The sequence below is a fragment of the Leucopleurus acutus genome (assembly GCF_964270905.1).
Source record: "Leucopleurus acutus genome assembly, chromosome: 13".
In the NCBI taxonomy this organism is placed as follows: Eukaryota; Metazoa; Chordata; class Mammalia; order Artiodactyla; family Delphinidae; genus Leucopleurus; species Leucopleurus acutus.
Window position 1 is genome coordinate 13,453,606 of NC_139155.1, and position 14,440 is coordinate 13,468,045.

The 14,440-nt window shown below is 39.7% G+C and overlaps 1 protein-coding gene across 1 annotated transcript in view; it reads right to left on the bottom strand.

Moving 5' to 3' along the window:
- PHLPP1 (PH domain and leucine rich repeat protein phosphatase 1) overlaps positions 1 to 14,440 on the bottom strand; it is a 212,994-nt gene that overhangs the window by 55,736 nt on the left and 142,818 nt on the right. Inside the window, exons 5-6 of the mRNA XM_082852916.1 lie at positions 1,874 to 2,020; positions 1,040 to 1,270 (exon numbers count right to left, since the gene is read on the bottom strand). Of these exons, the coding sequence (XP_082709042.1) occupies positions 1,040 to 1,270; positions 1,874 to 2,020 (378 nt within the window). The remainder of the gene's footprint in view (positions 1 to 1,039; positions 1,271 to 1,873; positions 2,021 to 14,440) is intronic.

Sequence of the window (14,440 nt, forward strand, 5' to 3'; positions counted from 1 at the left end):
TGAGTTAGATTCTGTTATTAACTGTAATCTAGAGATGAGGACACAGCTGCACAGAGACATTAACTATCTTGCCCAAGATTTAATGTGGTCGTCACTCCCTGGTTAATGGGAAAGTTAGTTTGGCTGAAAAAGTATCAAATTGGGCAAGTTAATATTAAGGCCTAAACCTAGTATGTTGCTTTGCAGGAACTCAAGCCCAATGACAGGCTCTTGTTTTTCCTTAAAAAAAGAGAAATTTAGAATGGCTTCCTCCTTGTGTATTATTGGTTCTTTGTGCATTAGAAAGTAAAACTGAAGTTTACACACGAAGGGATGATGACTGGGCATCTGTGATGTAGCAAGGATTGTGTTAGTGTTTTCAGCTGGAGTTTAGTGTGATCAGATTCAAAATGCAGGTTCCCTTGTTCTTGCAAGGGGTGAGAGTGGAGGTTCCGGCCAAACTTGGGCCTACCAAGAGATTATGAGTTTTACATTTTTGTAAAGAACTGTAAACTAAGGGCAGACACATCTGGATAGAGAGAGAGAGAGAGGAAATTAAAATAAGTAAATTAAATCAGTAATAAATTTAATTTAATGAATATATTATATTAAGGAAGCCAAGGAAGGGAAAAAAAAATTAAGGAGAGATGCTCAATGGTGTCAACTAGCCTCAAGCCACAGAAAAGTAGGAATAAGAGAGAAAAATATCCACTTGGCTCTTGGTAACGGTTTTCATTGACCATAAACAGCTCTCTCTGACTCGATGGGCCTACTGATTCACGCTAATTAAAACTGGGCTCAAACTTGCAAAACCAACTAAGACCTTCAAGATAGGTGGTCACTCATCAGTGAGAAAAAATTTTTTTAACAAGTTTCAGGCATGAGCAGACCCTACTACCAATCATTATACTTCCCTCTGGGCAAAAATAGCAAAGCGGGCCCTTACTGCAACTAACCAGCCTGCTTGCCTCGACAGAAGAATGCCACCAAAAGGGCTATAACCTACCCCCCAAATATAAGCCAACCACTCAAATGGGATATATTTCTTTAAAATGGTTACCTTAGATCCACATGTTTAATGTGAGGCATTTTCCTTAAAGCCTGTAGCCTAAGAGTCTCCATACAGTTTCCAGACATGCACAGCTTCTCCACAGCAGTCAGTTTCTCCAATACCTCTGGAATGTCAGTGAATTCATTGAAAGAAAGACCAAGATAACTAAGCTGATGCATGTTCTCCAACTCAGCAGGAAGGGTCTGGAGAAAGTTTCCATCCAACAAAAATGTCTGTAAGCTATTAAAGAAAACATAAGAATTAGAAAGAGAGTGTATAAATTTTACATCTTTATTATTAACATACGAGTTCCATAAGTATAGATCATATTACCAGAAAAAGAAAATATACTATTCTTTGCAAAATGCTAAGGACAGGGCCTGAGGCAATAATACACCAGAGAGAAATGATCAGAGATAAACATCTTAATCTTTTACTGAAAACGAAAATTATGACCAATTTTCCCAACTTGGATAGGGATAAATGAGAACAACACAAGCTGACTGCAGTGTGAATCTGCCCAAATTCCCATCTTTCATTGTTATTCTAAAAAATTAACTTCTAGGTCTTAGAATTCAACATAACTCAGGAAATGAGAAAGTAACCCCTCCTCCCATATTTAGACACATTCACCTGTAGGGGTCTTCGTTCTAAACAAGGATATTTTAATTTTTTACAAGCATCTGAAAGAAGCTAACAAATGAACTCTACACAAGAGCATGATCTCTTGATTTGGGACCAAGAGACCAATATATGACCAACATAACAAGTTAACTAATCACCCTGATGCAGCTTTCTGGGGGTTTCTGAGAGACACTTTGCAGCAGGGTTTGAAGTACATACTTGTGCATATCTCCGACGGCTGCCGGGACTGCTCGGAGGGCATTGCAGGACACATTCAGCTCGGCCAGGGTTGGAATATTGCAGACTGCTAATGGGAAGTCCCCTAAATGATTATTGGAAAGGTTAAGACTCTTCAACTTGCTGAACCTATTATAATAAAAGGAAAGAAAAGACAAATATCATAGATGCATAACATCACATGATTTTGGCATAGCCTTAGAGATAATCTAGTCCAACTCTAATTCAGCTGAGCAGAAAAAGGAGCCCTCAGAGGGTAAGCAAGCAGCAGAGCTGGAGTGCACATCTTCAGACCCTAAGGCCAGCGTTTTACCTAAAATATAAAGATTATATTTAAGAACAAACGTCACTCTAAAATAAGGTTGAATATTTGAGGCGGTGAGTTTGCTGGAGTTTTTTAGCTTCACCTTGGCTAGCTTAATTAACACCCATGTGAATGACAACAGAGAGGAAGGAAAAGAACACCGATGTAGCTCTTTAGGATTTCTGTTACCCCAGACAAGTCAAAAACTTTTCTGCTTCCCTGCTCTCCAATCCAAACCTGAAATAACAAAAACTTCACAATTAATCAAAACTACACTCTCTCTAAAGGTACCAGTTTTGCAGTTCCAAACTGAAGAACCAATGACCATTCCTCAGTCTCGATCCTGCTAACCACACACCCTTCCATGAAGAGCTCTTCTCATCTCACTCTAAGGACACTTTCCTCACCTAGCCTCTTCCTAGCTCTCTCCAACCTTTCCTCCTTTTCTTCTTTTTTCTTCCCCATCTCCTCTTTCCTACCCCACAGTTAGGTACTCCTCACAGATGTGCTCTTCGTTTCTTCTCTCTTTACATTGTCTCCCTTGGAAAGCATTTTACTACCCTGTGGACAACTCTCTCTAACCCTATCACACAGCATCTCCTCTCTGTTGACCCACACTACAACATTTCCAGTCCAAAACCGAACATACCATCTTTATCCCAGACCTGCACTTCCTCCTGCTCTATTTTTGTTAATGGCTCTTTCATTTTCTCAGTTGTCCAAGCAATTAAAGCAATTCAAGAAGTCACCTCTAGGGCTTCCCTGGTGGTGCAGTGGTTGAGAGTCCGCCTGCCGATGCAGGGGACACGGGTTCGTGCCCCGGTCGGGGAGGATCCCATATGCCGCGGAGCGGCTGGGCCCGTGAGCCATGGCCGCCGAGCCAGCCTGCACGTCCGGAGCCTGTGCCCCGCATCGGGAGAGGCCACAGCAGTGAGAGGCTCGTGTTCCGCAAAAAAAAAAAAAAAGTCACCTCTAAGTTTGAGGGCACTTCTCTGTGTACTCTCACATTTGGCCCATTGCCAACCTCGAGAACGTTTTCTATTTGAGATGAGAATCAGATTAGTTATTGCATTATGCTAATTATTTTATAAACTGGCCAAGCCTAAATACTAGGCAATGTGTACTATGCCTAGAACAGACACATCTTAAAAATAAACCCAATTCAATCCAATCAGCATTTTAAAGAAACTGTCATGTGACCTCTTTATTGAATTTTACAATAAAAAATGTAAAGCTTTGTTCTAAATGGCTATGTAAATTTTATTCTAAATAGAAAGCTGACAATGTACCTATCTGACAGACTGATAGCTAGTTTCTTGACAGAGTAATTTTATTTTATTTATTTATTTTTGGTGGGGGTGAAATTGAAAAGAATAGTTTTATTGCTTTGCCAGGCAAAGGGAGCCACAGAGGGCTAATGCTTTCAAAACTGAGTGTCCCGACCTGCAGGGGGTAGTAAGGAGTTTTATAGTAATGGTTCAAAGAGGAGGGTGTGATCAGCTCATGGACCTTCTTCTGATTGGTTGGTGGTGAGGTAAGTGGGAGTCAGCATCATCAACCTTCTGGTTCCAGCCAGTCCGTGGTATGCCTGTTGCGGCAGCAGAGTTAACTTCTCCCACCTGGCGGGGGTTTCAGTATCTGGTTTCAGGACTTAATGAAGCCCAGGTTCTTGATGTCTCATCGCAGAAACAATTCAGTGAGAGACAAAGTTGATAGGTAAGAAGTGGATTTATTTCGAGAGAAACACAGAGTGTGGGCCATCTCAGAAAGCGAGAGCAGCCGACAGAGTAATTTTAAAGTAAAAAACAAAACAAAACTTAAGAATTACTGCTAAACGTGAATAATCATTTTAAAATTTGTTTTGTATTTTATGATTTGACTCATTAGTCCTACTTAAAACAAAGAATGTTTATCCTGTATTCTGATTATCTATGATCTATCTAACACACAAGCTAGAATTAGAGGGTCTATTATTCCTAGCCCAGGGGTTCTCAAAGCATGGTTGGGGGACCGTGGAAGAGGTCCTTGAGAACCTTTCAGGAGATTCTCAAGGTCAAAACTATTTTCATAACAATACTAAGATGTCATTTGACTTTTGCCACTCTCATTTTCTCCCAAGTGTCCAGTGGAGATTTCCAGATGGTACATGTCTTTGTGATAGCGCACCTGATTAGAAACAGAAGGAGACTTGAGAATCCAACTATCTTCTACTTAAGCCAGGCATTAAAAGAGTTGCAACAATATAAAATAATAACATTCTTCTCCCTATTTTTTCTTGTTATAGAAGGTAGTTATTTTTCATAAAAAATACATATGTTAACAAGAATGGGGTTTATTATTTTTCTAAATGAATTACTATATATGAAAATATTTCTCAGTTTAAATTTCTAACACAGTATATCAACAGTTTAATCCACAGAAATAAAAGCTGCTTAGGGTCCCCAATTTTTGAGACAGTAAAACAGTCTTGAAATAGGGTTGCCAGATAAAATACAGGACATCCAGTTAAATTTGTATTTCAGATAAACAACAAATAATTTTTTAGTATAAGTATGTCTCAAATGTTGCATGAGACATACTTATGCTAAAAAATATACATTCTTTTTTTTCTGAAATTCAAATTTAACTAGATACTTTTTTTCTTCTAATTCTGGAAACTGTATCCTGAAATAGATAAAACTGCTCTTCTAGTCCAAACAAAAACAGTACCCTACCTTCTAGATTTGTATCCTCATTTGGTAGAACTGGCCACAGTTTTAAAATATGCATGCAATTAAACTGAAATTTTTTAAAAAAAAGTTCCTCTAGGAAGGAAAAAGACCCTAGACATTATCCAAAACAATATAGCACAAAGACTTCAGAAAGTGGAGAACAGAAGGATTACAATTCCAGTAATTACTCAAGATGGAAAGTGGAAGCATTGGCTTTTGGAAAAGTATTTGTCAATAACAGGGGGATAAAAGGTATATTCATCTATGCAAACAAATTTATTAGGACCATACCATTCCTGAGAAGAAAGGCAAGCAGCAGTGAGTTGAATGAGTAAAAGGCAGGTGACAAACTTGAATGGAAGAGAAAAAAAAATAGTTAAGTACAGGCCAAGTGCCCCTATAGAACAAGGAGTTTGGGCTCCCTTGGCCTAGAGCTGTACTGTTTGGTACAAATACCACGAGACCCAGGTGGCTCCCGAGCATCTGAAATGGGGCTAGTCAAAACTGACATGTTCTCTAATTATAAAATACACACTGGATTTCAAAGACTTAGTACAAAAAAGAATGTAAACTCGAGCTTCCCTGGTGGCGCAGTGGTTGAGAGTCCGCCTGCCGATGCAGGGGACACGGGTTCATGCCCCGGACTGGGAGGATCCTGCATGCCGCGGAGCGGCTGGGCCCGTGAGCCATGGCCGCTGAGCCTGCATGCCCGGAGGCTGTGCTCCGCAATGGGAGAGGCCACAGCAGTGAGAGGCCCGCATACCACAAAAGAAAAAACGAATGTAAATTCTATTAATAATTTTTTAGAACTGATAATTTTGATACATTGAATTAAATAAGCTATATTATTAACATTAATTTCACCTGTTTCTTCTTCCTCTTCCTCAATGTGGCTACCAGAAAATTTAAGATTACTTATGTGGTTCACATTATATTTCCATTAGAGAAGCATTCTCTCCATACTAACAATAAGCAGGATCCTGGAATTCCTTACCCAAATGACACCTTATCTGTTTTCAGTGCTTGTGTGGGCCTCTTCCCTGGGCCCATCCGCCCATGAGTATGTGCACCCATAGGCCCTAGGAGTGGACAGAGCTTGGACACATGGGCTGTGTGTCCAGCAGGATGAGGGATAGAGTCGGAGATGGATAAAGATGAGATTTGGGCCACTGAGCCAGTTCCCCCACATACAGCCATATCCAGTGCAGAATCCCAAGGGGTCTGAGGATTATATAGACAGAATTCAATAAATTTGAATCTAGAGGTCATCACAAAAGTATATTTGTGAAGGTAGGAGGCGAGAATGTGTTTTATTTAACAGTTTGTTAGCTTAATTTTAACATCTTTTTTTTTTTTTTTGCGGTACGCGGGCCTCTCACTGCTGTCGCCTCTCCTGTTGCGGAGCACAGGCTCCGGACGCGCAGGCTCAGTGGCCATGGCTCACGGGCCCAGCCACTCCGCGGCATGTGGGATCTTTCCGGACCGGGGCACAAACCCGTGTCCCCTGCATCGGCAGGCGGACTCTCAACCACTGCACCACCAGGGAAGCCCTGTTAGCTTAATTTTAAATTAAATATTTAGATATGTGGGCTGGGGCCTCCATTTATACTCTTGCCCTAGACCTATACATTTTAAGGGCTGATTCTGATTTATAAGTGTCTTAAGTTTCTCTCGTTCCCTCTCCACCTCCTTCGTAGCCTGCCCTGCACAGCCCATCCCCCAAATTCTTCCCAGAAAAGAACACGATGTTCAGTAGACTTGTTTAGCAAACAAAGCATGGATTGTTTCTGAGAACTCAAGTTCTTGATCAGAACACAGTAAAACTCATCTGTTTTGGGAACTCTAACCCTTAGCCTTCTTAGAGGTCCACTTTTTCTTTATTTATGTAGAAAGCAGTCAGATTATAGGCATCTGCCAATTCAAAAACCCCTTCTTAGAAAAATAAAAGTCCACCTAGAATCCACTTCCCTCTGGTCTTCAAATGGGTGAAACAGATACCTGAAGGCAATGTTTAAGAGAGAGATAAGAGATCAAAGTGGGGAGTGGGTGACCTTTCCTCCCTTTACCTTCATTTTAAAAGAATGCAGAGGAGAGAGCAAGGTGACAGCACACTGTTATGGAAGAAAAGACCAGAAATCTCTATGTCTCCTACAAAATTAAAGACTTTTAGCTCTGTCATGCTAACAGGTGAGACAGATAAGTTATCAAATGTGCACAGGCTCAGATTCTAAAATAAAACTTGGCTGGCTTTGGAAAAAATGCATATTTGGTGAAATATTTTAAATAATTTTATTTTTGAAACTAATATTACAGTTCTTAAACCTTAAAATTAAATCCTTGAAATGAAGTTACATTATATTCAATCAGGCTGCAGATGTCCCCTCAGAGCTGTTCAATATAGGAAGTAGAGATGATCAGAGCATCACAAAATTTAAGACTAATAAAAATTATTTTAATGACGATTGTAATAATTACAGTTATGAGTTTATCAGTAACAAGAAAGGATTCTTTTTGATACTGTAGAAACTAAAAGGACAAGAAACTGCGTGGTTTGTTTTTTAAAAACATCTGTTATACGTACACACACACACAGACACACACACACAGACACACACACACACACACACACACGCGCGCGCACAGTGCCAAGGCTAAAGAAAGCTACTTAAAGTAGATATACCTTCCTTATTTCTCAGGGCTATCAAAAGTGAGAACAGACGGGGCCTTTCATTTCCCAGGGTCATAGACAAAGAAACTAGGCTCAGAGAAATGGTGTGACTATCACATACAACTTGAATCTACTGCCTTTCAACATCAGTACTACTTCTCATCTCTCCCGCCCTTCTTTTATTACATCTTATTAAAGAGTTAAATGTAAATAGATATCACTTACTAACAATTCTAAGTCACAGGTCAAAGAACTGCCTCAGAGTAGTGTGTGGAAAGCACTCCTTTTTCACCCTCATTTCCCTCTATAGAGGGTGGCATTATCAGCCCTGGAGGATAATGAATATTTTGAACACTATGTACATTTACCTTCAAACAAATTCAGGCACAGCCCATGCTCCCAAACTACCTAACAACCTGAAAAGACTGACTTCACTTTCCAGAGCAAGCAGAATGCTTTAAGGAAAGAGATATTAACTCATGTTCATTTGTTTCGTATAGAGCTCAGAGTAGGGAAAAGAAATCAAGTTAACATTCATCCAGTCTAACAGTAATCTTAGTTCTCTAAATGAAGTTACATGGCACAGTATCACATTTAGCAAATGGCCTCTCTTTATTTTCTAAGGAGCACGTGCTCCCAATGATTTTAGTCTGCAGTATTTACGGGTGCCCAATGCCATCCACATAAGATATCACAGTTGAGAAAAACAAACACACAAATGCTGTCAAGTTTCATATACCGCCCTGTCCTGGGCGTGTTTTATTATGATCACTGATGTGCTTAATCTTTTCTCCTTTCTCAGCATTTATCCATTCAGTCTATCCACACTCAAAAATTTATGTACAAGGTTCTTTCTGCATCTGAGTTAAAGGTAAGGGCTACATAGCCTGTATAGATTTAGGAAATAAAACCAAATAAACAGCATGATAACTATTTGGAGACATAATACTAATTAGCTTTAGATCCATCTAAATCTTTAGTAATTTTCCTTCCAGGAACTAAGGGTACAGTACTAGGGAAACTTGACTGTAAAAGAAAATGACAGTATGGTAGAAGTAGTTCTATTTTTAAACATACTCTAAATGTGCTTAAAATGAGTGTCACACACTACACTCATGAAGCGGAAACCACATTTGTCTTACTCAACAGAATCAAAGAAAAATCAATATTACTTTCTGGAGTTATTATTCCCCACAAGTGGGTCAGTTAAAAAAAGCCTCCCTGGGTGACTGGATTTCCGTACCATAGTAACAGTCTAAGTTTAACTTGTTTTTTTCCCGTGGGGGGACAGGCTAATACATGTTGGAAATCATTAGGCTTCGGTACTAAGTAATGAAGGCCCTGCTTGAGGACTGGAGCTGTAAGCCTAGCTCCAGGCTTAGCCCTCTGCCTTCCATTAATTATTAATTATGAAAAGCAGGTTCCCTCATGGTCTGGAGAGCTGCACCTTAGTGGAGAGATGCCAACTCTCAGTGCCCTGTAATACAAACTGTATTTGCTTTTCAGAGAAAAATTGCTTTTATTTGGTGACCAAATTAATACATGCTCTTTTTAACAAGTCAAACTCTAGAAGCATGTAAACAAAACGTTAACAGTCTCCTACTTCCTTCCAAATCTCATCCTCCTGAGATAACCAGTGTCTAGAGTCTGGTATATATCCTTCCAAAGCTTTTCTTCCTTGTAAAACACATACATGTGTAAGTGGGTGATAACCTCCCTCCCTCATTTTTGAGTGGGACTGTACCACACGCTTCTCTTCTACAACTTGTTTTCTCATCTAATACAAACAGATCATCTTTCTGCGTCAGTATGTTAAAATCTAATGCACTCTTTTGACAACTGCATAATACACAGAGTACAAATGTGCCACCACCTATTCCATCCCTCTGCCGATCGACACGGAATGCTTCCGGTCCTTTGCTGATAGAAATAATTCAGCCTATTTCTTTGTGCATCAATGATTCTATTTTGCAGTATTTATGGGTGCCCAGTGCCATCCACATTTTTGAAACCCAACAGGCTCTAAAAATTCAGAAGTTTTTCTTTGATTCATGTGGTGCCAAAAATGATTTAAACTTATGTGAATATTCATCTGTTCCCTTTAGAAATATAAACGTGTTTGCTTATGGGGTGCTGTCCCGAACCTCGAGGGAGGTGTTATACAATATACAGTAATATGCACCGTATTATCTTTAATAACCTGAAAATCTCTGAAATCTGAAACACAAATGGCCTCAAGAGTTTTGGATAATGGATTGTGAACCTGTATTTCTAAAAGTATAACTGTGGGTCTAAGAGTTTGTACAATTAAAATTTTTTTAACCTTTCTTATATTTTATATAACGTTTAAAGGTTACTTTCCATTTACAGTTATTACAGAAGATTGGCTATATTCCCCATGTTGTACAATACATCCTTGACCCTATCTTACATCCAATAGTTTGCATCTCCCACCCCTATATATATATTTTTAATCCATATGGCAAAATTACCAAAAAGTTGTAGAAATTCATACTCCCAATTGGCCACACAGGAGAGGGTTTCTTTCGACGCTACCTTCACTACCATTTAATGTTAGCATCCTTTGCATTATTGCTAATCTGATGGGCAAAAAGTTGTATCAGGTCATTTCAATTGCTATTTCTCAATGAAGTTTATCTTGTTGTGAAGTTCATCTTCTTTGAAATACACAGTCATGTTCTTTGCCCATTTTTCTCCTGGGTTGTTCACCTTCTACTTATCAATTTGTAGGAGCTCCCTGAAAACCATGTGCCTCTTGGTGTCGTATGACGCATGTGTGTCACAGGACACTCTAGCCTATGGTTTCATTTTTCCCGCTTTGCTAACGCTGACTTTAGCCACACACTAATTTTAATTTTAATTTGCTCAAATGTGGACATTTTTTCCTGTATGGAGTCTGTTTTTCACCTTGCTTGAGAAGGTCCTCTTACGCTAACCCAAAGTGGCACAAATGTTCTCCTATATTTCCTTCTAATATTTATATATTTTATTTTTCACATTTAGACCTTTATTTCACCTGACATTTATTTTATGTTAGGTGGAGGTCTAACAATTTTTTTTCTGGTAGCTAATTATGCCAATATCATTTATTAAATAAACCATCCATTTCAATTTCCATTCAATTTAAATAAATTTCATAGAATAGGGGAAGAGAGAACAAAAAGAGAAGCTTAGTGCCCTTCCAGTAAAACAGACGAAGAAAAAGGCTTCGGTAAAAACAAGCTGCATTTACTTTTTCTTTCTCTTTTCTTTTTTTCCAAGAGAATTTATAAAATCAAGTGCCTGTATTTTTGTCCTTCCTAAGAGCCCACTTTGTGGTTTTGAGTCAGCAAAATGCTTTAATAAAATTATTAGTTTGATAGAGTAGCTTTTCTCTTTTCTCTTTAGAAGGACAAATCTTGGGAAGGGTATTAAAGTACATTTTGAAAATCTGTACTGAATGCACTTTCTCTCAAGAAACATTAGTTAAGTCAATGAATGAAAGACATCAGTCAGCAACTTCCTGATCCATCTTCCATGCACTCCTCAAATCCCAATTCCTTTAGTATGGAACTTTACTGGCTTATGAACTTAGTCCTACACCATGTTTTAATATTTTTGCCCCAATCCAGGAATGATATAGGGCAACCTGAACATGCTCTGTTATGTAAGAAAGGCAAATAATCTGCAAAACAGTTAAGAGGCTCTCTCTCCTGGATGCAGGAGAAAAGAAAGGATACCTTTTACTCCATGTTCTTCTTGGACTTGTCTGCAGCTGTGGTGGCATGAGACACATTTGAATCTTTGGGCCTGCTTCAGAATTGCTGGGAACACCTACCCTTCAGAAAGCATGACTCATCTCCTTTTAGCTCTCACCAAACTGTACTGTGCTGAAATTGAACTCTCATCGGTGACTTCTCCATTTCTTGGTGCGGCACTTTTTTCCTGTTGTCCCTTTACCACTTTGAAATGAATCCATGTGAACTTATGTATGCCATTCTGTTCCAAGGCTCAAATGGCCCACTGGCCTTGTTCCCAGCTAGCACCTGCCAGGGTCTTCTGGGAGGTTCAGCGCACCCAAATGCTAATGCAGCACACAGCCAGCTTCTCAATACTTGAGCAAAATAAACACAAACCACCCCATCTTCATCCTAATCACCATAAATGACTGTCAGTATAACCAAAACAAGCATATTACCTTCTCATAGGACTAGAAAACAAAAATAAACACATGCATATTTTACCTGGATAAAATTTAAAATTTACAGCCACAAAAGAATTTGAGCAGCATTTTCCTAAGGACTGCTGCAAATGTGAAAAAGCAGAAAAAGTATACCAAAGCTACAATTCATAAACATAATTTTTCCAAAATAATAATCAAGGAAATAGAGAACACTCAGTGCTGGCAATAATTACAATGGACATGTTGCTGGAAGGGCAAATTAAAGCATCCCCTAAAGAGAGACATGTTTACTTTAATCCTCCCTTTTAAGATAGTTGAAACAAGAGGCACTTATGGGTTACTTACTTTGTGCCAGATCCTAGACACAGTTAACCCTATGGATACAAGAGGCAACAAGACAGAGCTCCTGCCCACAGCAAAGGGGGGGGGGGGCATGCAAGGGCAGGCTCCCATGAATCAAGTAATTCCATTATACAGAAAACCACTCCAAATCACAAGACGGTAACCATGCGGAAAGAACAGTCACTAGATCTACAGGAACTGTGCACTAAACTAAATTCATGAAAACAGTAAGTCCTCAGTGGCATAAATCTGTCATTTTCTGATTCTTTTATAAATTGGCAACATAACAATCAAAAAAACAAAGAAGAAATATGTTATAGTTAAACATCTCTTATGAAATCGTTTCTCACTTTATCTATGACTACATTTTTCATTTTCTTACCAACAGATCTGCCCATAGTTAGCCAATTTAATTGAGATACTATTCAAGAGATGTTTAATATTAACCTCCACACTAGTAGGACAAATAACAAAATATAAAAAGAACATTTCTGGGCTTCCCTGCTGGTGCAGGGGACACAGGTTCGTGCCCCAGTCCAGGAGGATCCCGCGGAGCGGCTGGGCCCATGAGCCATGGCCACTGAGCCTGCGTGTCCGGAGCCTGTGCTCCGCAACGGGAGAGGCCACAGTGGTGAGAGGCCCGCGTACCGCAAAAAAAAAAAAAAAAAAAAAAGAACATTTCTGTAACAGGCAGAAAACGTATTGCTATTTCCACTTCTCAAAGCAGAGAAGACCCACACAGTATACTTAGATTAAATCCCAGTTGAGTCATACAAGGATATGTAAAAATGAAAATCAGGTAATGTCTCTATCAAGGATATTAGATTACCAAAGGAGAAGGCGAACATAAGCTAAAGCCAGAAAGAATAATCATGTCACGAAAACATGCTCAGACATGGAAAGCTTAAGCTCACATCACAAACAGACCAGGCATATCTGATAGTTAAATAGAAAAAATCAAAAATCCAATACCCAAAGTTTACTAGGTATAATAAAAGTCCGATCCTAGGACTGAACCATTCATTCACTAAACATTTTCTGAGTTCTTATTAGGCATAAAGGGTGTGAAGCATACACATGTGAATTAGGCATGGTTTTCACCCTCCAGGAACTTGAAACAGTTTGGGAGCAAAGCTGCTATAATAAAAAGCAGAAGATGAAACGTACTGGAAAAAAAATACCATAAATGCTTGCAGAAGAGAAAACTCATTTTTACCTAAGGGACATGAACAAGAGTTCAATAGGCAGATGGGGAATTGAAAAGAGAGCATTCATAAAGAATAGGCTGGTGTGACTGTTTCTCAAACTTCAGTAAGCATTGTTAGAATGCAGATTGCTGGGCCCCATCACCAGAGGTTCTGATTCAGCAGGTCTGGGATGAACACCAGGTACCTCTGTTTCTAGTAAATACCCCAGGTGATTCTGATGTAGGCATTTCATAAATCACATTTTGAGAAACACTAATTTGGGGGGCAAAGACTCCACGGTGTTCTTGGAAAACGTTAAGCAAACTATACTGTTAAGCAGAAAGCACTCCTGGGGTCGTAAAGGATGCTTAGAGTATTCACAGAGCACCTTGAATTCCAGATGAAGACACTGCTATTTACCTATGAATTTTTTTTTTTTTAGCTTTTTTTTTTTTAATTAATTTATTTTTTGTCTGTGTTGGGTCTTCACTTCTGTGCAAGGGCTTTCTCTAGTTGCGGCAAGCGGGGGCCACTCTTCATCGCGGTGCACGGGCCTCTCACTGTTGCAGCCTCTCTTGTTGCGGAGCACAGGCTCCAGACACGCAGGCTCAGTAGTTGTGGCTCACGGGCCTAGCTGCTCCGTGGCATGTGGGATCTTCCCAGACCAGGGCTCGAACCCGTGTCCCCTGCATCGGCAGGCAGATTCTCAACCATTGCGCCACCAGGGAAGCCCTACCTATGAAAATTTTTGAACAGGGGAGTCTAGAACACATGGATTTGTGTATTACATAAATCAAGTAACAGCTCCCTTTCCCTTCTTGTGCTTCCCCTACAAACACACACACACACACACACACACACACACACACACACACACACACACACACGATCTCTCTATGTAGGGTGAAAGTGAGCCTTCTGACAGAAATCTTTAAATTGGAGGAAAGTACAACTATTTGGAAAGTCAGACTTTCCCTAAGGTTTCTTGTTAATTATGAGTCCCGAAGACATCACCGGGGAGGGATGGGTGTGCCCTACTTTCGAGAGGCCTCTGTCAAATACCTTGCCAGCTCTAGCATCACCATCCTAACCCAGCCATGGGAAATGACAACAGGAATCTGACTCTTCCATCCAAAAGCTCTATTACTGCAGAG